The 21,571-nt window shown below is 48.1% G+C and overlaps 1 protein-coding gene across 3 annotated transcripts in view; it reads left to right on the top strand.

The window, feature by feature from the left end:
• The window catches only part of LOC144170356 (uncharacterized), a 76,594-nt gene extending 56,711 nt beyond the window's left edge, over positions 1–19,883 (top strand). For all 3 annotated transcript variants that reach the window (XM_077700111.1, XM_077700110.1, XM_077700109.1), the window contains exons 2-5: positions 3,737–3,796; positions 13,713–14,036; positions 16,127–16,378; positions 17,942–19,883. In XM_077700111.1, coding sequence (XP_077556237.1) covers positions 13,818–14,036; positions 16,127–16,378; positions 17,942–18,364 — 894 coding nt within the window. In that variant the 5' untranslated portion in view covers positions 3,737–3,796; positions 13,713–13,817 and the 3' untranslated portion in view covers positions 18,365–19,883. The remainder of the gene's footprint in view (positions 1–3,736; positions 3,797–13,712; positions 14,037–16,126; positions 16,379–17,941) is intronic.
• The last annotated feature ends 1,688 nt before the right edge of the window (positions 19,884–21,571 follow it).

Genomic DNA, 21,571 nt, shown 5'->3' with positions numbered 1-21,571 from the left:
GCCCCCAACGCTCGGTTCTCCTATTCTAAATATCCCCATTACCCGAAGTCATTAACGACGTGCTCGTACGCAGCCTCGCCTTCTGTGGGCAGTCGTGAGTTTCGGAATTGATGCTTGAGAAATGCCGGTTTACTGTAAACATACAAAACACGCTGCAATTATAAATTACCACGCCGAGCGCCTAATGAAAACTAAATATAGCCTTGTCCGAACCCGCTCGAAGGCGTTAAAAACTCGCGTTCATACCATTCATACATTGCGGACAAGTCGCGAAAAGTAAACATCAGTCGTGCAGAGTACAGGCTACAGCAGTGATCGTTAATCAAATCCGGGCATGACTATAAAAACATCGTAGGGGAAATAGGCACTGATTAAGCCAAACTGCAGGCCATAACAATACTTTTAAGCATGTGCGGCGAAGCAATCTGATCACCGTTCTCGCGTCATTCATTCACCAAGCAATACGAGCAGTTCGCGCGGTGAGATCAAAAGTGAGCGACGCGTTTCCGTCACTGTTACAAGGCGTTTGCTTGCACACACATGTCCCGTCACAAGTATTTCATAATGAATTTACAGCGTACTTTTCTCGGCATCAGTTGCATCGTCCTTGGCGTTAGCTGGCTGCGTATGTAAGAGCTGTGTGGGTCGCGATGTAGCAGCTACCTAAACGCGGCGGTGTCGCCGGGAACAAGCGAGTCGCTGATTGCTTGCCCGAATTATTTGGTTTACAGAAAACTTTTTTGGTAATTTGCATCAAATCCACAAGGAGCGGGCGAGACGGTGGCCACAACAACAATAACAACAACAAAAAAAAACGCTTCCGCATACGCAGGGGAAATGTGTTGTAGCAGACGACAACACGATTCGGCGTCCAATGTGTTGTAGCAGACGACAACACGATTCGGCGTCCTACAAGTGACGTCACTCGTAGGTGGCGCCACGGTATGTCCTCGAGGCCATATTTAGACAGATGGGGAGGCTTGGCCCACGGTAAGCCTTTCGCGAGCGCTCGTACAGAGAACAGAAACGATCTGAGCGTTCAGAACAGCTGGGAAGTCCTTTGAGACCGCCTTTATAGTTGCCTGGTCACGCCTTGTGTTTTTTATACTTTCCTTTCTCTCATTTTCTCCTTTAATACGTACTGCTGTCCTTTCTTTCCCTTTCATTTCCCGTATCCCCTCCCCCCTGAGTAGGGTAGCCAACCGGACAGTATTCTGGTTAACCTCCCTGCCTTTCCTGTACTATTCCTTCCTTCCTTCCTTTGAGACCAAAACGATCGTTGCGGTCCACTCAGTGGGCTGGTGTCAAAAACTAAGATGTTCGTAAAATTCGATCCGCATTTAGTTAATTTACCGAAAAGGTAAAGCCAAGCTACGAGAAATATTCGAATATGTGTCATTCTGTGCAATCTTTAGCGTCAAAAACTCGTTAGCGTTGGGCTGATTAATGTTTCTGTGGAGAACGACCTACAACAGTTACTCAACCGAAGAAACTGTTAAAATAGATGCTTAACAACATTTTTTCCTCGTTGACTTGGTGACTTGACCACATGTACGAATACCGATATTCTGAATTGCATCACCGGTGATATCCGGGGCAAACCAATGTTTGCATAAGTATAGCCACATTTAAAGGGACCCTGCAACACTTTCGATAAGCGCTTTCACTCCTTCCTTCGCGTCTGGAACCACTGCGAAAGCTTTAGTCATCGCCAGCACGGAGCGGCACTGCGTGGTTTGCTCGTCGCACCAAATACGCCTTCCATTTCTGTTTTGTTTTTGTGATTTTTTTTAAGTTGTTATCGAAGAGCGTTCATTGCTGGAGAAAAACCGGCCAACAGCTGCTACATGGCCTTAGTGACGTAATTCGATCTGTCGAAGGGCGTCAAGACAGGGAAAGAGAGAAACCTTTTGAGCGAGTTTACTATCTGATGGGCATAGAGCAGTAATTTTTGGCGGAGGTTCTTTGCGACCCTCTAATCTAAGTACTCGGTGTGTTGGGTGACTACGTTATGCAAGCATTTAAGATTAAGCATCCACAAATAAAGTCAAATTCTTTGTTTTACCTGATTGCCTGGCTTGCTATTTGTGCGCTTCATTGATTTGTTCTTAAACCGTCACTTACGCAGACATGGAGGACGCCCAGCCTCCATACACCTCGTTGTTTATTTGTTCGTCCATTCATTCATTCATTTGCAGCTTGATAAGTCTGCTTAAATTTTGTGCCCACAGCAAGTGAGTGAGAAACCGTTCAAAGTCACAGTAAGGGCCTGATTTTGACGAGCACTGAACTCGCACTGTAAACCGCGGTGCTCCGCTGTATGTAGGTGTCGATAAGCGAGCTTCGTTCAGATCGCGGTTTATTTCGCAACCGCCACCCGTGCACTTACCACGCTTAGCATGAGTATGGAATGAACGGGATCGCTGCGTGCTCGCGTGTGATCCGTGGTCCAACGTCCTTCAATCGCGGAACCTGTCGCCCGCGTCTTTGGTTCACCCGAATTCTTTGTCCCACTCCTTTGACTTCTCTTACTACATACGCGCTTTTCGTTCCCACTCTTCGTATGCGCGTAGATAGCGTGTGGACGCCGTCAGCCCAAGGCCTTTCAAAAAGCTCGACGTGGTTCGGCCTAAGTGTTCTGATAATCCTTCGTCACGACACTGGTCACGTCAATCTCCGCCCTACGTCCCGTGTGCGCGGGAATGCGCGAACCTACCACCGTGGGAAAACCCATAGTTGGGTGGAGCCGTTCATAGTGAAGGCCTCATTAAATGCATAAAAGAAAAAGGCTGGGAACAACTTCATCAAACATTTTGCACCATGGCGCGCACAGGAGGCGAGCTAGTTGCAAAATAATTATAATAGGGAAAGATGGTATCATTTTCTTCCTTTTTTGCGTGTAACTTAGGGAACCAAGTTCGAACATGTACTTTTTGTTGTTGGTTGGTTTTCCTTTTTTTTGCAGCTAGTAATATATGTATATATACATATATATATATATATATATATATATATATATATATATATATATATATATATATATATATATATATATATATATATATATATATATATATATATATATATATATATATATATATATATATATATATATATATATATATATATATATATATGTGTGTGTGTGTGTGTGTGTGTGTGTGTGTGCTCATTTTGTTAAGTCTTGAGTGGCTCGTTCTGCACAACAAAAGAAACTTCTTCGGTTTTTCGGTTCTGGTTCCGTGTTCATCTGTTTGCGCATATTCTTTGTGCATTAATTCTGTATTGATAGCACAAACTATAAAAAAACTTGTTGCAGAGCTAAGTGCCATTCATAGATTATTATCACTGTAAAATCAATGCGTTGTCCAAATCCAATTTGACGAGCTGGTGACCAACCTCGCCATGTTTGCTCACTGATCTTGAACGTATATTGTGTGGAATAACGAAGTTGTGTAATTGTTTCTTAGCGAATTAGATTGTAAAGCTAAAATAATTAGCAGCTTTGGGCTTTCATTGTCCGCTACAATGAAATAGCTACGCGGTATGTCACTTACACCTAAAAAATTATTCCTGCTGTCGTAGTGACTTACGACACTAAGCAGCTGCAAAGAATATAAGGTTGCTCCAACACTTTCTTTGCTACGTTTTAACGAATGTTTTTTGTTTTTTCACCTTCGTTGCCTTTTACCGATCCCATTTGTACTCATTTCTTCCTTTTTTTTCTATTTTTCAGGTGGCTTTTCTGGCGTGCGCTCTGGTTGCATCAGCCAGAGCTGGCTATGAGGACCAGGAGGTAACAGCACCTTTTTGCTTTTTGTCAATATTCATAATGGGGGAAGTTAAACTTCGTTTCGTGCAGACAACTCCTTGGCGTGTTTATGGACATTTGTTTAACAACTAATGAACGCAATGGCGTCTAAGACAAAATCTGCACGTGCACGCTAGACGGCTCCTACAGCTGAGCATGCGGTCACGTACGTTCGGTTCCTCTTCAGAGAAGTTATGTAGCAGGGCGTTCAGTGTTGGTTCAGAACACAGGAACAATGCTATACAGCTGCGCAAGAAAAAAAAAATGGTGAAGCTTCACTAGTGTTGCAAGGCTAGAGAACCAGCAGTGTTGGCGGCTCCTGTCTCTTCTTCGGAGACCCGGCTGTTGCACCTCGCATATATTTCCGAACTTGCCGCTGAAAGCTCTCCATGACTGGCAGGCCCGGATCGTTTTGTCCACAGGCTTTCACATCTCTCCCAAAGTGGACCGCGTTAGCGCGTGCTAGAACCCGCGGCAACCGGTTTCGCGAATTCGGCGTCTGTAGCGCGAACTCGGCGTCTGTGCTCCCTACTTCAGGCGCGAACGCACGTGAACTGGCGAGTAGAAGAGCACGCGAGATATCACGCCACGAACGCCGGGCAGTGTGTTCTCGAAGGTCGAGCTGGCAGACGCTGGGCGCTCCTCACGTGGCGCATTCCTGGCCGACGCCGCGCGCTCCTAACGTGCGCTCGGCTGGGCTCAGTTTTCTGGTAACGCTCGACGGCGGAACTAAAAGCTTAAACAGCTCTGCTGTTGAAACACGAACTACTTCAAACATAACGGGAGTTTTCTAATGCGGCGTTTTTCTGTTACCTTATACTTTCTGCGGACCTTCCAAAGCACGAAGCAGTGCCGTTTTACATACAAAACATATCTTAGCAAAGCCCGGCTGGTTTCTTGCGTCGATTTTTTAGCAGCGACACCTTTCTTTTAAAGCCGCTTTCAGCGCTGTTGCAAAAGCATTTCTGCTATATGACAAACAGCATGAACGCGAAGTATGTAACAGGCAAGCCCTTTCTACTCTAAAAGCATTGGTGGCGCGACTCCTGCATGTCAGCATTAGGCGCACAGCAAATCGGTTTAATAAAGAATGAAGAAACGGTTTACTAAAGCCTTTAAAGAGAGGCGAAAAATTCAGGGAAGTTTGCTCTCACGCGCAAGACTTGAATGGCGAAGCTGTTGTAGCTGATCATTGACGGACACAAAGTTGAGTTTTAGTATTGTGCGGTGTCGTGGTTGACGTCGGAGGCATGGCGTTTCAATGACCTTAGGTTAAGCAAGGCCAGAGTGAGTTCGTCGTCTTGTTCGACATTTTCGTACGCCACTCTGCGAGCGTGACTTATCGCCTCTAGCGGATGCTTTGCACTCTGAGCCTCTCGAAGCGCGGCCTCTTCCTCGGCCGAGCGAACTTTCCGCGGCCGGGCCATGTGGGGTCAATGATCGCCTACAGCAGCTTCGACATTCAAGTCGCGGCTCTTCTACGGTACAGAGCGCATGCGCATGACGACACGAGGACGAACGAACGAGGTGCGTACGCTATGACGTATTTTCCTCGTTCTGAGCAAGTGTTGCCCCGATACGGCGAACGCTGGAGCTCTTTTGTCTCCCTAAGTGGGTATGCTTAGCTTGACGAACGTGCGCTCGAGGCACTCGTGCATGAGCGCTCGGCATATTCTTGGTATTCTTAACTGCGGACACCATACACCACCGATTTGCTCAACAGCTTCACTGTTAAAAGGAAGCTCTACAAAAACAAAAGACGTCGGCTCGAGCGACGCCAAGCTCAACAAATGCAAGAAATAACAAGAAAGGCGTTGGCTTCTCCTGTTCGTTCGAGCGGCGCCAATAACGTATACGTACGGGTGCCTTAAACCACACAGACCCGGTTAATTTCGCGCGGTCTATGTTAAATTGAGAGAACAAAAGCAAAAGGAGGAAACTGAAGAAACTGAAAAGCAGCCGGTGGGTCATGCGCCTCAGATGATATACAGTCCCTGAAGAAAACTTAGATATTCACGCCTGGCGACGTGCTGTAATGTTCCCAGCGATTTCAGCTCTCTGATGGAGAGCACGTATTCAATATTAGTAATGTTTCGCATAAAAAACTTGCGAGTGGACAATAGAGCGTACGTATTTATTTTTAAACACGCCTTTATTATTTCCTCTTGGTCTTCACAGATTGTGCTCGGACTCCAACTGTGCGCTCGAACCGTTTGAACAGCTTTTCCTGGATGCCCACTTCCGGCATTGTCGTTTCATTTTTGTAGCGTAAGCTACACTGGCCGAGGTTGAGCAGTTTCGCGTGTACCCTGAAGGGCCGTGCTGCACAAGCGCGAAGAGCATTGGATTGGATTGGATTGGATTGGATTGGATTGGATTGGATTAAATTGGATTGAATTGAGTTGGATTGGAAATATAATCCAATTGGAGTACGGGTGTGTAGAGAATTGGGTCTGCACATTCGCCGGTCTGCGCATTCTAGAGGAGTGACGTCCTAGCCGCTGCAGACGCACTGGCGCCGGCGCGTGCCCAGCTGTGCGCCCCCGTTGCGCAGTAGCAAAGTCTGACGCTGCGGCGGAGCCGCTTGAAAGCCGTTTCGCGTGGCTCCTGAAGAGCCGTGCTGCGCATGCGCGAGGAGTAGTGACTGGACCGGATTGGATTGGATTGGACTGGACTGGACTGCATTGAATTGGATTGCTGAACCTTAGCTCACGCTACGTATATCCTGGCATAGCCGAGCTAAGCCACTGCTATTTTTTTTCCCTGATCCAAACCATGGTCAGTGCTTCAGACAGACATCATCTTCTTACATACATTTATCTCCAAAAAAGGCTGTTATTCCCAAATCACGCAGCTTATACTGTCGACGATGCGGCGTACCTCAGAATTGTTATCAGCTACGTGCCTTGCTTGTCGGATTTATTCCAGTTTAAACCGGAGATATGGCTAATGCACGTCTGCACAAGCAGGAGCAAGCGTGTACGCTCGAGGTTTCACCTTTTAAAGCGCTGTACAGATCGAAGTTTCACGCACAGTTATATCTCTCATCTCTGTTAGCGCCTTTAATCTGGCGTGTCAACTCTGGCCTTGTTCCCTGCCCCAGTTTTTTCACTTACGTGTGAACATTTCACATAGCCTTTCGGCTTGTTTGCTTTCTGTATTCGATACTGCCAGGTATTTTAATTTATTTGCTCCGCCAGCGTCCACGGTCACTGGACACACACTACCGCTTTGCATACGGCCGCCCTGCACAGACTAACGAGCCTCGTGGACAATAGCCGCTTTCCCAGTGTTAATTGAGGCTGATTAGGGCGGCCTGTAAGCACCCCGGGCGTGTCCTGTTCCTGCGCGCCCGCCGAGGTGTCTATCAGGTGCACTGCTGCCGAGAGAACAGACCTTGCTGCGGGGGATATAGTTCGAGGCAACGCGACCGAGGTGTGTAGTAGAAGTGCGCGCTATATCGGTGCTCATTGCACGAACGAATCTGGAGGTTAGCTGTGGCCTGTCGATTGCCCCCGATTAATTCTATTGCGCAAAGGGCGCTCTACCCAGGCCGCCGTGTGCGGGCACTGGCATGGATACATATAACTGCAGTGAGATTTCAACACTCGATGTTATCGCTCATTTCATACGTGCAAAGCAGGGCCAAGACCGCATTTCAAACGCAAACAATGCGGCGTTGGGCAATTTTAACGGTGTAATGATGTGGACACTTATACAAACAAAGAAACCTATGCAGGCTCTCTAGTTGGAATTAAAATATACCTTCAGCGAATGAATTTCGAATCAACAGTTGTCAGAGCAGATATATACTCGTTCATTTTGATCTCAAGGGCTACGCATTTTTAACCAGGATGTACTGCGTTAGTGGACTGCTCTGGATGTTACTAAGTACACACTTTTTAAGAATATAAATGTACGGCGTGGACAGCACGAGTGCAACGTCGACCACGTCGTTCGTTTGTATTCGTTAAAAAGTGTGCCCTCAGTAACCTCAATAGCAGTTTACGAACGTGCAAAACCAACTAGCCCAATTCATTACCTTACATACGTTAGTGGGTTTGTTGGATGTTTTCGCCAGCCTTTTTTTTTTTTTTTTCGTTTCGCCGAGATACGAGTAGGCAGTGAGGCGTATGCGGGCCTTTGTTCATACAAGCGGAATACTAGAGTTGTCTTGTGGCTCACACTGCGTGCACATACAGATGTATAGGAGGTAAAGCCGCGTAGGTTTGATCACTTAATGTACCTGGTAGAATACAGAGCGCTCTTTGCTCTTCGAAGAAAGCCTACATTTTTCTAGCCACTAGGCTAGAAAAATTCCGTCCTTTTGTTACATTCAAGCGCACACGTTATGCTCGTATACACATAGAACATGAATCAGCCTTCAGATAATGTAGATATCGGTACTCCCGTAGTGCGAGTTAACTTGGCGTGCTTTCACCTTCAGAGAGACTGCAAAATTTGACTGTCGAAAACAAATGCCTTGCCAGAACAAGGAGCGTTTAGATAGGGTACTCATTTGTAGCAAAGCTTTAGGACACAACCAGCTTCATCTGCTCTTAACTACTGTTAAAACTTAGGGGCCGGATTCACCGACCAGTTTTGCCTTGTACAGACAGAGTTAGATTGTCACAAAGCTACTGAACTTCACAAGTGCAGTCAGCCACAAATGTAGCTGACTGCAGCTTACGAGATGCGCGACTATTTACATGCGAAGTTGTCTTCTACTCCAAGGGCCCCTCGGGGGCTATTCCGTGTGGCTAATCGATGCGCCCCTAAATATAAAGAAAGCCATGTCCACATGGATTCCCCACTACGTTAGGAAGTGAAGGACGATTTTACTCGAACTGCCCATCCAGTACAGTTAAAGCAACCGTATGTTTAGCAAAAGTAAAAATATAACTTGTTTGCACCACCACCTCGGTTTTTGTTCCAGCACTGCAAAGTGTTGGATGCGTCTCAGGCATACCGTCGTTGTGTTGCTTCCTGCGATGAAAACAAAAGCAGAGTGAACGCAGGCAAATAACCGCTAGCTTGCTGCTTGGAATTCCAGGAATTCGGTATTTAATTAACGAAGTGACCAAGAAGTCCTAAGACCTAGTCGGCTACTTGAAGTAGCAAAGGTTATGTAAGTGAACTCGGCTTCTCACGAAGGGTGAAGTGATAGTCTGAGCTGTACAAATAATAAAAAAAACAACTGTGGTTAAAATAATTGGGCGCAAAAATAAAAGCACAAATACAGACAACCCATTTTCCCTATGCTTTCTGGCGCTTTTTGGAAGTCGCGTTAATTAAACTTTTCGCCATCCTTTTTTTTTTTCTGTCAACTTTCTCGAACTTACGTTTCGACTACCTCCGTTGCTTTTCTTCCCCTTCCATGGTGAGCCGTACTTGCCTCGCAGGGTAGTGTTCTCCCCATATCACCATCAGCGGCGGTGCGGCCTTAGCGACCGTATACGTCCGCACACAAGCCACCGAGCTCGTCTGCAACGTTCCGCTCTAGACCAAATCGCTTAAACGTTTAGCCACTGCAGCGTAGCCCTGTACTTTGGAGCCCGCCAGGCAGCTGAAGAGCACTGCGGTTCTCGCTCCTTCCTACGCACGAAGTACGCACGCCCTTCTAGGTGCACTGAGTTCCCGCGTCCTGTTGCTCGCCTCCTACCCGACTGTATAGATTAGGCAGGCCGCGCACTGCAAGGGCTACGCGCATTCGGGGCGGCTGTTTGTGCAGGCGCACAGAATCACAGCGCCACGCCCAACGGTTCTAAGAGGGCCGAGTAAAGAAAAGGCGAAAGCGACAGCAGCTCCCTGACGTATAGGGTATGTATGCATACGCGCTAATATATGGAACTTTCGCGCGAAGGTCTCGGAGCCGCTCGTACCGTTTCGAGAGGTGTACAATTGGTTTTCGAGTCATACTGTAGTTGCAAGGAGAGGAAAAATGGGAGAGAGGTTGTCCCGCTGGCGAACGTTTTGCTCGTGCTCGACGCTCGCAATTATTACCGACACATTTTTTTTTTCCCTTCCCGGCCGTCGTCCGTCGCTCCGGCGTTGACAATCTAATGGGGCGGGCGCACGCTTGATTGTTAGCCTTCGGCAAACCAAAGGAAACGAAGAACGGTCGCGCAGGCGCGTACGTGCTCACCGGGGCGCGCATTCCGCAGAAATGGAGCGTCGCGTGTGGCGCTGCTGAACTGTCAAGGTTGAGCTACGCAGGGCGAAATCGACGACGAGCAGAGGAGAAGTAGACTGGAGAAAATTGACTGCCGTGCATCGAAATTCAAATCGAAGTGCTGTGTCTCTTTGTTGTTCTTTTTTTTTTATTGTTTGTGTTATAAAACACTACCCTTGGGGAGCCTCTACTGCCAAATCAAAGGGAAATCAAATCCTCATTTCTCTGACTCTACCGGAAACGAGTAAGATTCCGAAACGCTGGTTAGCGAAGTGGAATTGCTCGGACTTATGGGCGCACGCTGACGCAGCTACGACTTGTGGTGACGACAGGCGTGGCGCCGTTTTTCGACCATAAAATTCTTTTGTTGATATTCAGTGGGCTATGTTATCGTAGTTCTCGAACGGCGATATGGCGTACAGCTATCTTTTACCTGAGATACTATCTTAGTAACTGAACTATGCCCAAATCACCAGAATTTTTGTGCTCAATTAATCACCAAAGGTTGCTGCCTATAAAGTTACTCCTACAGGCCTTGACCTCTCTGCAACTTAGTAGAACCGTGTCTTAAACATGAGGCTGAACAGAAAGCAAGCTTTTGATTTCAATTCTAACTATAAAAGATAACTTTCCTGAACACCCAAGAAATTTTGACTAATTAGTCATGAAAGTGATGCGCTGTGTGAAAAAGAGGGACATGGTTGAGTTTACTAGGGAGTGATGTCCTGTACATCCATTTTTACCATTTTTCTTTATTAAATCAAATGGTGGTGTATATTGCTGAGTGTGGCGCACCAGTCTTTGTGTAGTCAGGGCTGTAACAAGAAAAATGGATACTTCTGTAACGGAAATATGAATGTATAGAATGGATGAGAAGAAAAAAAATTACCTGCAGCAGCTCCACTGCAAGTTCAGAGGAGCCAGTGAATAAGGTACTCGAGATGAAGTACCGACTTACTGTGTAGCGATAGATTTATCAGTTGGAGTCTAGATATGCATAGTCGCCGGTTTATTCTTTCAAGCAGAGTCAGTGCGCAGATATTTTGGGCTGGGAACACGTTTTGATGCCTTCCTTACGGCAATTTTCTTCGCAGTTTAGTCTGGATGCAACTGCACTTGAGTCCAAATATTGACATCATTCGTTCTTACACGCAGTCGACATAGTCCCCGGTGTAAAAGTTTCAGTCATTCACACTCGCTGCTTGAGACACCGCGATGCGGATGGTGTTTCACATCAAAGCGCCTTTGAACCCCGCGCTAGCAGGACGCTGGGCGCAGTAAAACGCTGTATACTGGCACGCTAAGGAATGGTATTCTGAAACGCGTCCTTATCAAAGTCTAACATGTGTTTTTCGAGCTGCCCCAAGGACGCATCGTGCCGCAATACTTTTCAGATTTTACGGGTGCTTTTATTCGAATACCCACGCATACCGCGTACGGCAAGAGTTACTCGGATAGCCTGCAAGTGAAAAATGTCATGACGTCACCTGTTTTCCACTGACCTAGAGCCTTCTCTCTCCATAAAAGCGTTCCTCCTCCTCCTCCTCCTGTTTTTCATTGGCGAGGCTTCGAGCACTGTGCCTTGAGCACACAACGGCTTTGAGAGAGGCGCAAGTCAAACGGCACTTGTCGAAGGTGTGAACCTAGCCGTACAAACAACCAAGATTTGCGCGATAGTGTTTCGAAGAAGTTGCAGTCTCCATTACAACCAGCTTTCTTATCTTTACGACCAGCCGAATCTGAAGCCCGGGAAAGATTTCGACACGATCGAAAAAAGGATATTCACACTGCGTGCCTAAGACAATCGTCCATACGAGGAAAAAAAAAAAAAACACCTGCATGAAAGGCTGGGTTGTTGGGAGGGCCGAGACCGCTGACAGAACGGCTTCTCGCCGACGGTGGAGGAAGGAACGGAAAGACGACGTTAAAGGCGCCACCTTATTTCTTATTCCTTTCGTTTTCACCCCCCATCACGGGCCCAAAAACGCCTACCGCTACTACTACCAGAGGAAAGGCCGATGTGTTTAATGTAGGCCGGTCCTATGCGCGTCTTAATTACGATATTTGTTTTACCCACTTAGCGCTATCGGCGTGAGAACACCAGTTTTTCGTAGTACATACTGCGGTCGCTCAAAAAAAAAATTGAGCCCGAAGCGCATTTTATGAGGAAAAAAGATAGGGGGAAAGTGTGAGATAAAAAAGGAAGCTTCGCACCACTATACTTTTTTCCAACCGCGGTTTCTACGGCAGCGTTTCACTGCTACATAATCCGGCTTCGTTACGTGCTAGAAACTGGCCGCGTACGCGGAGTATATGCGGCAAAGAGAGATAGCCGCCTTTTATCGGCGCCATTCCCGTGAAACAGGGTCAGTTCCGCCTCGATAGCAGTCGACGCTGCTGGGAATAAGAATGTCTCGTTTGATCGCGCACGTGCAGGCACGCAAATCTGATTGCTCGGAACTCGTTTTGGCGGAACAGCCTGCCGCACGATCCCTAGCGGCAGTGCTGGACGCCCTCCTCCTCCTCCTCCACAGGATGACTGCTAAGCGGCGGAGTCCACCTCACAAAAAACTTCGACGAGAATCGAGACAGGCCTAATGACTTCGTGTCTCAAACACTGGCGGTTCGAGGCCATTGTTGCAGCGACGAAGAATCCTCGGAGGTCTTCCCTTTCGGCCCACGTATTTGAGTACACACTGTTCGGTCCACATCGCGTCGGCGTATGCGGAGTTCGTGCGTCGCGACGCACCGAGTTTCGTCTCGCGTCGTGATGCAGACAAGGCTCCGCTCCGCTTATAACGCATACAATATACACCCGCCGGGTCTGACGCTCCCATTGTTTGCGGAAGCGCTGTCGCCTTGGCGCCTTCAGCGTGCGCGGTCACTCTTGTTCTTCGATGACTTATGCAGCCCGATACGTAATTATTCTCGTGTATTCACGAACTTCGAGTCGTGAGGATTTTATTCGAGGCCATGGATACTCGGTCGCCTTGTTGACGAGCGTGATGTCGGCTTCGACGTGCGTGTTCTTATTCATTTCGATCGGTTCGTTGAATCACGCGCTTGCTAACGATATTTCGTTTCAGTGATCGATGCTACTTGTGCGCACGGGTCACTGTGAAGTTATCACTAGCGCTCTCCTAAGCGCCCCGCTTGTCACGTAAATTGAGCGTCTGGCGTTTTATGTAAAAACTTCGGTCAACTAGTTGCAATCGTAGCACAATTTTTTATATTTAGGAGGTGTTCATGCCATTTTTCCACTTCCTGTAAATATCACTGTTTTCATAGGCAGCGTACAAATTAAGTGTAAAGGTTGTTCTAGAAAATGTTATTACAAATAAATAAAAATGATTTATTATTCAATTTAACAAGTGTCAATTATTTTAAAATTACTGGTACAAACAATGTAAGACAACATTACATAGTTTTGGTAGTGGTTAGCGTGCAGACTCACAAAAACGTACAAAAACAGCGCTCAAAGCGGGGCACAAGGAAAGAAGCTACACATACATAGCCTCTTCATTTGTGTCCCGTCTTTAGCGCTGTGTTTGTATGAAGTATGGACCAACGAGCCTAAACACTTCCATTGCTTCATAAAACCGTATTGTCAAAGTTTCATGCTCCCTCAATAAAAAGTCTTGGAGAATGTGGTGCCCCGATGAGCCCCGTTTATACCGCTACCCAGTGCCACGTGCTACAGAAGACGCGTGTCCTGTTTTCCTCCCGCAGACGTACGCCCCGCAGCCGTACCAGTTCGGCTACGAGACCCAGGACGAGTACGGCAACCGGCAGTCCCGCCACGAGCAGGACGCCGGCGATGGCGTGAAGACCGGCATGTACGGCTTCCGGGATGCCAGCGGCCTGTACCGGCAGGTGCAGTACGTGGCCGACCACCGGGGATTCCGCGCCTGGGTCAAGACCAACGAGCCCGGCACGCAGGACTCGGCGCCGGCCTCAGCGCGCATCGAGTCCCAGCAGCCGCACGGTGCCGCGGTGGCCAGCGCCGCGGCGGCCGCGCCGCACCACTACAGGCTCGTCGCGCCCAGGCAACAGGTCGGTTATATTGCGGCCCAGGGAACAGGCATAGTGGATAGAGAGGGTGGGGAGAACAAGCAGGTGTCTTTTAGGGCGAATCTGTACTACGCCACGTCTCGCAAGGTCATTCATCGCGTCGCAATGACCTTGAGCCGCCGATGCGCAAGTATGGCAGATGTGACGTCACACCGGAGAGGTGTCGGAGCTGCGCTCGCTAGGAGCCCCACCGCTGCGGTACCACGTGACCAAGCGAGGGTTTAAAGGCTGCTTCGCCGGCTCTTGATCGCTCAGTCTCACCATAGATAGCTCACCGGCTGGGCGTCTGTGCATGCGCTTCGGCGCAAGCGAGAGGCTGAATCAAATCATCGAGCAGATATAGGTAGACAGGAGGCTGTGAAAAAGCAGAGACGTGTGCTGCTTTCACCTTATATTCCGTGGTCGGCGCAGCCAAACCATCTGTCATTTCCCCGTCGTTGTTTTTTTGCGTTTGTAGAGCCATAAAAAAGCGGCTCCCCTTCTTGTCACTTCGGCACACTCTCTCTTTTTTGACCCCTGATTCGCCTCTGCCGCTTCATAGTTTGATATAAAATGGCGCATACTGCCTCCTAAAAAATGTTTTCCTTTCAGTGCATTTGAGGTCAGAAGGAAAGGCGACTTTAGAGGAACGATGTAAATTTGGTCTTTGTAATTTCGCTGGCTTTCCCACATTATGTGTTGAATAGTGAAGCCTACTCACAAAGAAAACAAAATAGGCAGCAATGGCGCGAAGGCGGCGGAAGGAGTCCACCGAAGACGATCGGGCCGCGGCGCCAAACGGAAGCTCGATGCCCGTCGGGACCCCGAATAACGCGAGGCGGAAAACGCCACACGCCGGCGTGGCTACAATCCCGCTTGACGCTTACCCGGCGCGACGGCGCGGTTTGAGCGGGAGTTTGTGGCCTACCGATAACCTATAAACAGCTCGGGCGGTCAACCACCTTCACAGCATTAAGGCACTGAATTTTTTAAAATCTATAAGATTAGCTTTGGGAAGGCTAAAGCGGCGCGTTGCTACTCACGATGTCGCTACCTCGACTGGCAGTCACCAGGACGAATGCGAACAAACCCCGACTAAATGGCCGTACGTGGGTACAGTCGAACCTCGCTATAACGAAGTAGTATCGGGACATAAAATTAGTTCGTTATAACGGGTATTCGTTATAACAGCAGAGGTAAAAATTGGCTGTAGAAAATCGACAATCTGGCTCGCGAAAAAATACTTGACACAAAAATGCATTTTTTAGGCTTCCAGCCAACTATAAACAAGGAACCCTTACCTTTCTCCTTGTTGCATTTCAAGCTGAATGAGCCGGAATACCAGTACGTTAAATTACAACAAAACAAGGTTCACTTGACAAAACAGGCCTGCGACATTACTTATTTGATGAAGGAGATGATCTTCATCTGGTGGCTATTCACAGCACTGAGCTGGACGGAGTTTCCCACAATGTCCACGAACAAAAGGGCCTTTATACTTCTGCAATTTCGGATGCCGGAGGGTTTTTCCAAGTAACTTCTCAGCCTCCTGGTCAAATATATCTTCGTTATATCCGACATCGCGCGTGTCTCGCGGTTTCAGTTTTGTTATAAAGAATAAGTGCCATTAAAATAAAGCGTGACCAACCAAAGATCATATTTAGTTCGCTATAGCCGATAATTTGCTATATCAGTGTTCGTCATAACGAGGTTCAACTGTATGAGAATGTCAGCGTACGTTAAACGCACGCAGAAAGACCCAAACATACCCTTATTCTACGGCGCGGTTCATGGCCGAGGTGCGTACCTTCGTCGCTCTAATCAACTTCTTAAGGCGCATACGGTGCGCGTGTGTGCCTTGCTTGTATGAGCTTGGGGCGCTAGAGTAGATGACGTTTGCTGTAGACATACATCTGGGTCCCTATTTGAAGAAACAAGGACGTTTTTTTTTTTAGTTTGTGTGCTTACTTCGTCCCTGGCAGCATAAATTATTGACGTGAACTAAATTTAGTGTTCCCCATTAGCGTGCCAGGTGCTGTGCAGAGAAGCGCGCTTTGTCAGGCTCGTTTCGAGAGCGTGGCATGTGGTTGCAGGTCCACCGCCTGGCGACTGTGGCAGCAACGCCGACATTCGTGGCTGCGGCTCCAGCGGTCGTGGCAGCGGCTCCGGCTATCGTGGCAGCAGCTCCGACGTTCTCGGCGCCGGCTAAACCGACGTACGTGGCGGCAGCGGCGCCGACTTTCGTGGCCAGCCCGCTGAGGAAGGTGCCCGTGCACCACTCGCTCTACCCCATCAGTGCCGTATCCGCAAGGCACGGCCCCATCGAGCACGCCTTCTCTCAGCAGGTGTGTGCACGCTCGGCAAGGGGGCGCGGGGGGGCTCCGGATGCTGTTGATCGGGGCCCGTTACTGATCGCTTGGGGAGGCTCGTGCTGGCGCGCCGACCATGCTTCGACAGCGCACCAAGCGACTCGGTGGCCAACTTCCCCACAGAAGCTTCGTGCACCTTGGCGGAGCCAGCAATGAGGGATTTAATCACCGTCATCAACAGCCTGTTTATGGCCAATGCAGGACGAAGGCATCTCCCATCACGGCTTTACGTGTATGCATTAGAATTAGATGATAAATATTTTTACGCCTTTGTGTAAGCCTCGAAGGAAACACGTACGAAAATGGGCAGAACCCTTCAAATGTTTGCTAATAAAAGACAAAATTGCGACCCAAACGTCCAAACCTTTATATTGACGCAGCATTTGTCGCGTTTCGTCTACTTTAGTGTACACATTTGGAACAGCGAAGCAAAACACCTCGTTCAAATAGTGATACTATAGCAGGCATTCAAACGTAAATATGGCAATGGAATGCTGCCTCTCGGTGACAGATGTATTTCGTCTTTGGTGGATAGGTGCAGCATGTGGATCATAGGTGCATCATGGGAAAGGGTGCTCCCAAATTGTGGTGCTGTGCTTTGTCAGTAACAGCAGAGAGCGCGAAAGATTGGGATGACGAGAAATTAAGCTGTTGAACTTTTGCAGAAAGAATTGATAATAATCATCGTCACCATGTATTGCTTTCGTTATTATAATTATTTTATCGGCACTAGTAGTAGTAGTAGTAGTAGTAGTAGTAGTAGTAGTAGTAGTAGTAGTAGTAGTAGTAGTAGTAGTAGTAGTAGTATAAGTATTAGTTGTAGTGGATAAAATGGTGACAGACAAGTGGCTAGAGTTGAAGGAATAGATAAAAAGGCATAAAGAGAAGAAAGGATGTATCGGCTGCAGAGGCCGTCTTTCCTTGGCACACTGGAGCTTTATTCGTTCTTTTAAGTCCTGAGGCGAAATGATTATCACTGCAGTAAGTAAACATGCGAGTGGTACTCCAGACTTTCCAGCTATGGCGATATTCGAGCGTACTGATACGGCCTGTCTGATCTCCCCTAGGCTGGTTTGCCGAGGTATTACTCATTTCTGGTCTTGGAAGAAATTCGTCCTTTTTTCCATTTTGTTGCTACACTTTCGTATATCACTGGAGCATCTTCTGTGGAGAGGTGACTTTCTCAGTGGAATGCAACCGTTAACCTTACCTAATTTGTAAGTCTAATGATGCGATAAAGTAGACTATGTGACTATGTAGCTGAAAATATACTAATCAGTGGCTCCGACGTCCGCGTCGGCTAAGCCAACATCAAGGCAGCTGGCAGCGGTGCCAATTAAGTGGCTGTAAAGGCGGGACACCCCACCTAAACTGATCGCGCTGAAATCAAAATGACTAGGCGTCGCGTGAATAAAGTTAATGAGTTGTATGTTTTTGTGAGTACTTGTCATCATAACAGGAGGTTCCGTGCGAACACACTGGCTTCACTTCTAAAGGGCAACTCGTGAGTTCACACGTTTCTCCACCACGCCCACCCAGGTCCCAGTTGTCCGCCAGCCGTCGTTCCGGCGCCTGGCCGCGAGACCAGCGTCCGGGGTGCCCCTTGTGGCTCCAGTGGCAGCAGCCGCGCAGGGACCCTCTCTGACCGCCGTGGACTTCGGAGGCAGCTCCGGCATCACCAACGGCCACGCCGGAGGAGGAGCGGAGGGCAGGCTTGCCGGCGGCAGCAGCGGCGGCAGCGGCGGCGGCCGCGCCGGTGGCCGCGCCAGCGGCAGCTCTGATGCCGGCGGTCCCTCCCGCGGTGTCAAGAAGGTGCGCCGCCGCAAGCCCGCCGAGTTCTTCAAGAAGTCCATCATCAACAAGCCCCGCGCCAACAAGTCCCGCAACGTTCGTGTCCGCGTCGCTCAGACCTCCAAGGACGGAGGCGCGAGCAGCGACGAGGTTCCCGTCTACAAGGACTAAGCGCTGCCAGAAACCTAACTTATTGGCCGAACGCATTCCGAGGGCCGAAATATGGACGGGAAACGCTACATTTCGTTCAGCTAGCCTACGAAGGTCTTAAATTGAAGCGGCCACGCGTGTCGTCTGCTCGGGTCACTCCAACTGCTCTCACTGCGCTCCTAAACTACACCGCTCGTGCGGCCCCGTACGGGCTAAGCAGCGGGCGCACCGCCGATTGCCGAGGTCCCCCGTGTGGGCCCCCCGCTCGTTCGGTCCAGGGGGCTCGTAGCTCGCTTTTGAAATCCTCGTCTTCAGCGATGCGCGAAGTTGTTTTAGAGTGCAATTAATGACGGTCGGTGCACGTACAAGTCATGCTTGGGTAACTCGACATCGGCACATAACTGTCATGAGGCTGGTGTATATAGAGCTGGTTCACCGGAATGAGGGGACCCGCTGCGCGCAGTCTTCCCTCCGGATGGACGCCCACGTTCGACTACCAAGACTTTTCGGGTAAACATTGGTTGCCTGACTGATGTAGCAATGATTTTGTGACGTGTGCTGAGTTATAGATTCTGTTATGGAGGTCTGAACTTCCCCTCCAAAAGTTCTGTTCCACATGGCGCAGACATGATGGCCTTGCTTCGTGGGTGGCGTTGGAAAAATATCCGGGGTACGCCTAACGTAGGCGGATCACGTCGAAGTTTACACGCAATTTAGACACGGATCTTTACTGAATGCGTGCTTCACAGGTTAACATGCCGCAAGAGTGCGATGTAGCATGTGAACCCGAGAGAACAGTTTGGAAATGCGCGTGAGTTCCTTGAGGGCTTGGAGGAGATGACATTGAGAATTTGTCTGTGTGGCTACGCATGCTACAGAGCGCTATTGCGTTATGTTTTCTGTGTCACTGGAACAGAAACCTTTTCCGAGTTCGTATGCACAAAAGGAAGGAAATAGCGGGGCAAACAGCTGAGAAGCCACTCGTAGAAATTTCATATAAGTGTGGGTCTCGCGAGTTGCCGAAACAATTACAGAAGAAGAATGTGCGGGATATTTACGAACTTTCATTACCATGACGATGTTTAATGCCGAGTTTCAAAGCAAAATACCCAAAAAGGTGCGATTGCGCGTTTATGCCGGTTTTACTGACTGCTTATGCTGTAAAATTCCCAACTGAGGGTCAAGACATCCCAGAAAGGGTTCTTTCAGCAATACGCTGGCTGGCAATGCTTTCTAGGGGTGAAAATCGAGTCTCTGGACTTTGACCTGTCGCAAAAATCGCATCTACAGCGCGGCTTTTGACATGCGCAACGAGCGCAACGCTGTCATCAACCGCAGATTCAGAAAGATACACATAAAACAAAAAGAAACAGTGCTTTCGATGAACATAAGGCAAAATTTGGCATAATAAACAAAAAGATACTTTAACGCAATTTCGTAAATCAAATGCAGGAATAAGCGTTATTATTGCGTTGCAATCAGTGTGTTCGCGTGTTTACCACTATTATTGTTGAATGTTTGAAGTGCCGACAGTGTTTGAAGCTTTTGTATTATACTCATTTTGAATGGTTTGCGGTAAGATATATATTTTGCGAGCCAGTGTGGACCTTTCAGTCTAGACTGGTTGACCTCGTAATCGTTGAAAAGCCTCTCCCTCTCAGTACAACGGGTCCTTTTGACACTGCCCTTCACCCACATGTGCCCTCCCGCAAAGTACATGTCGTGCAACTCTTCGTGGACCCTGAGTAGAGATGCTTCACTGCGTGACATGCAGTAAAGCAGGCTTTCAAGGGATTCGCGCACCGCCATATCAAATTCTGGCACGCGTAAGAGCACCAAATCGTCATTTTCAGTTGCTGCAGCACTCGTAGGGTGAAGCTGTAAGCAGTACGTTAATTTTTCCACAAGGCGTTTTTATGAAGATCCAAGAATAACGAAATACCGATTTTAAATGGTTACTTTCAACCTCCAAAATACATTAATATGTCACCAAACTACACTTACGCGCTTTGAGATAATTTTCTGTTTAGGGGGTGCAGAGGCTTAGCGGTAAAAAATGCCGTTAATTCAGAGCCAGCAGCTTTAGCACGTCATGGAAGACCCCGCGGAACAACTGCGTTTTTTGCCGTTGTTTCGTGGCACCCACAAACACACACACACACACACACAAAACACACAAAAAAACACGCAGTTCCAGTCTTTGGTTGGCGGTGCACTAAATATCTCTCCAGCGTAGTGGTCCTTATAAGGAGACGAAAATTTGAGTCTTAAATTATTTTTTTCTCTCGTGCTTCTGGTGCGTGTGTTTTTGTGTCTCAATCTTACTAACTCTTTCTGTTCGTTTGCTATTTCCGCTACTTTCTTCGCAGACTGCTGGTCTTTCCTTCAACTTGTACTTCTCACACTGTGTGTAAGGGTGTTTTAAGGCCTATGATTGACCAGCGATTGGTTTTATTATAAGACAGTATATCCTTGTTCTCTGTTGATGAGGATGCCTTATATTTATAAACTGTGTGGATGCGGCATTACATCGTCCATTACCTCTGTCCTTGCGCGGTGTCCTGCCATGCCGGATTCTGCTTGTGCTTTTTGATTGCTTATGTACTTCCACTTCTTACTTAATAAACTGTTTTACGAAGTTCTGCCGAGTTCAGTGCAGAAAACCACAATCGATCTGACGTCACAATCAGTCGGCTACAAATGTGTTTTCTTTTTTTCGTTTAAGTAGACTGCGCCACTAAGGGCTTGCTGGAACTAGCTTCGATGCTCTGTTTCTCAAGCATCTACTTCCCCCGCTTCGTTGTGACGCTTCTGGTGGGCATAGACTCAAGGCCTCTGTCCGCTATGTTGCACATGCTCTACAACGCAGCGCCGCGTTTTGCCGGACAAACACTGCAAATGACTTTTCCGAAAAGTGCCGCAGGTGACTTTTCCTGTTTCACTGCCTCGTTTTGACGTCAAACTCAATAGCAAATTTTTTTAAAGATATATATATTTTTGTGAAGGTTGTCTGTCGCAGAGTTTTAAACAAAAGCTTGTTTCGTATATCCTGTTTGTCAAAAGCTGCCGCCGTTATATTATCTCCCCAGTATACGTCAATAATCAGGGCTTTGTCCAGCTTTAAGAAATGAAACTGCATGTATATTCTGGCTTCATTGTTTGATGCAGTCAGTACTACAATACAGCGTGCTACTACAGAGCGGGACATAAGAGCTTGGCGTTAGAAGC

This window comes from Haemaphysalis longicornis, unplaced genomic scaffold (genome assembly GCF_048455015.1).
Source record: "Haemaphysalis longicornis isolate Haplotype H1 unplaced genomic scaffold, Haemaphysalis longicornis Haplotype H1 scaffold_2, whole genome shotgun sequence".
Classification (NCBI taxonomy): Eukaryota; Metazoa; Arthropoda; class Arachnida; order Ixodida; family Ixodidae; genus Haemaphysalis; species Haemaphysalis longicornis.
Note: the sequence above shows the minus strand (reverse complement) of the source record. Positions and strands in the feature narration are given on the sequence as shown.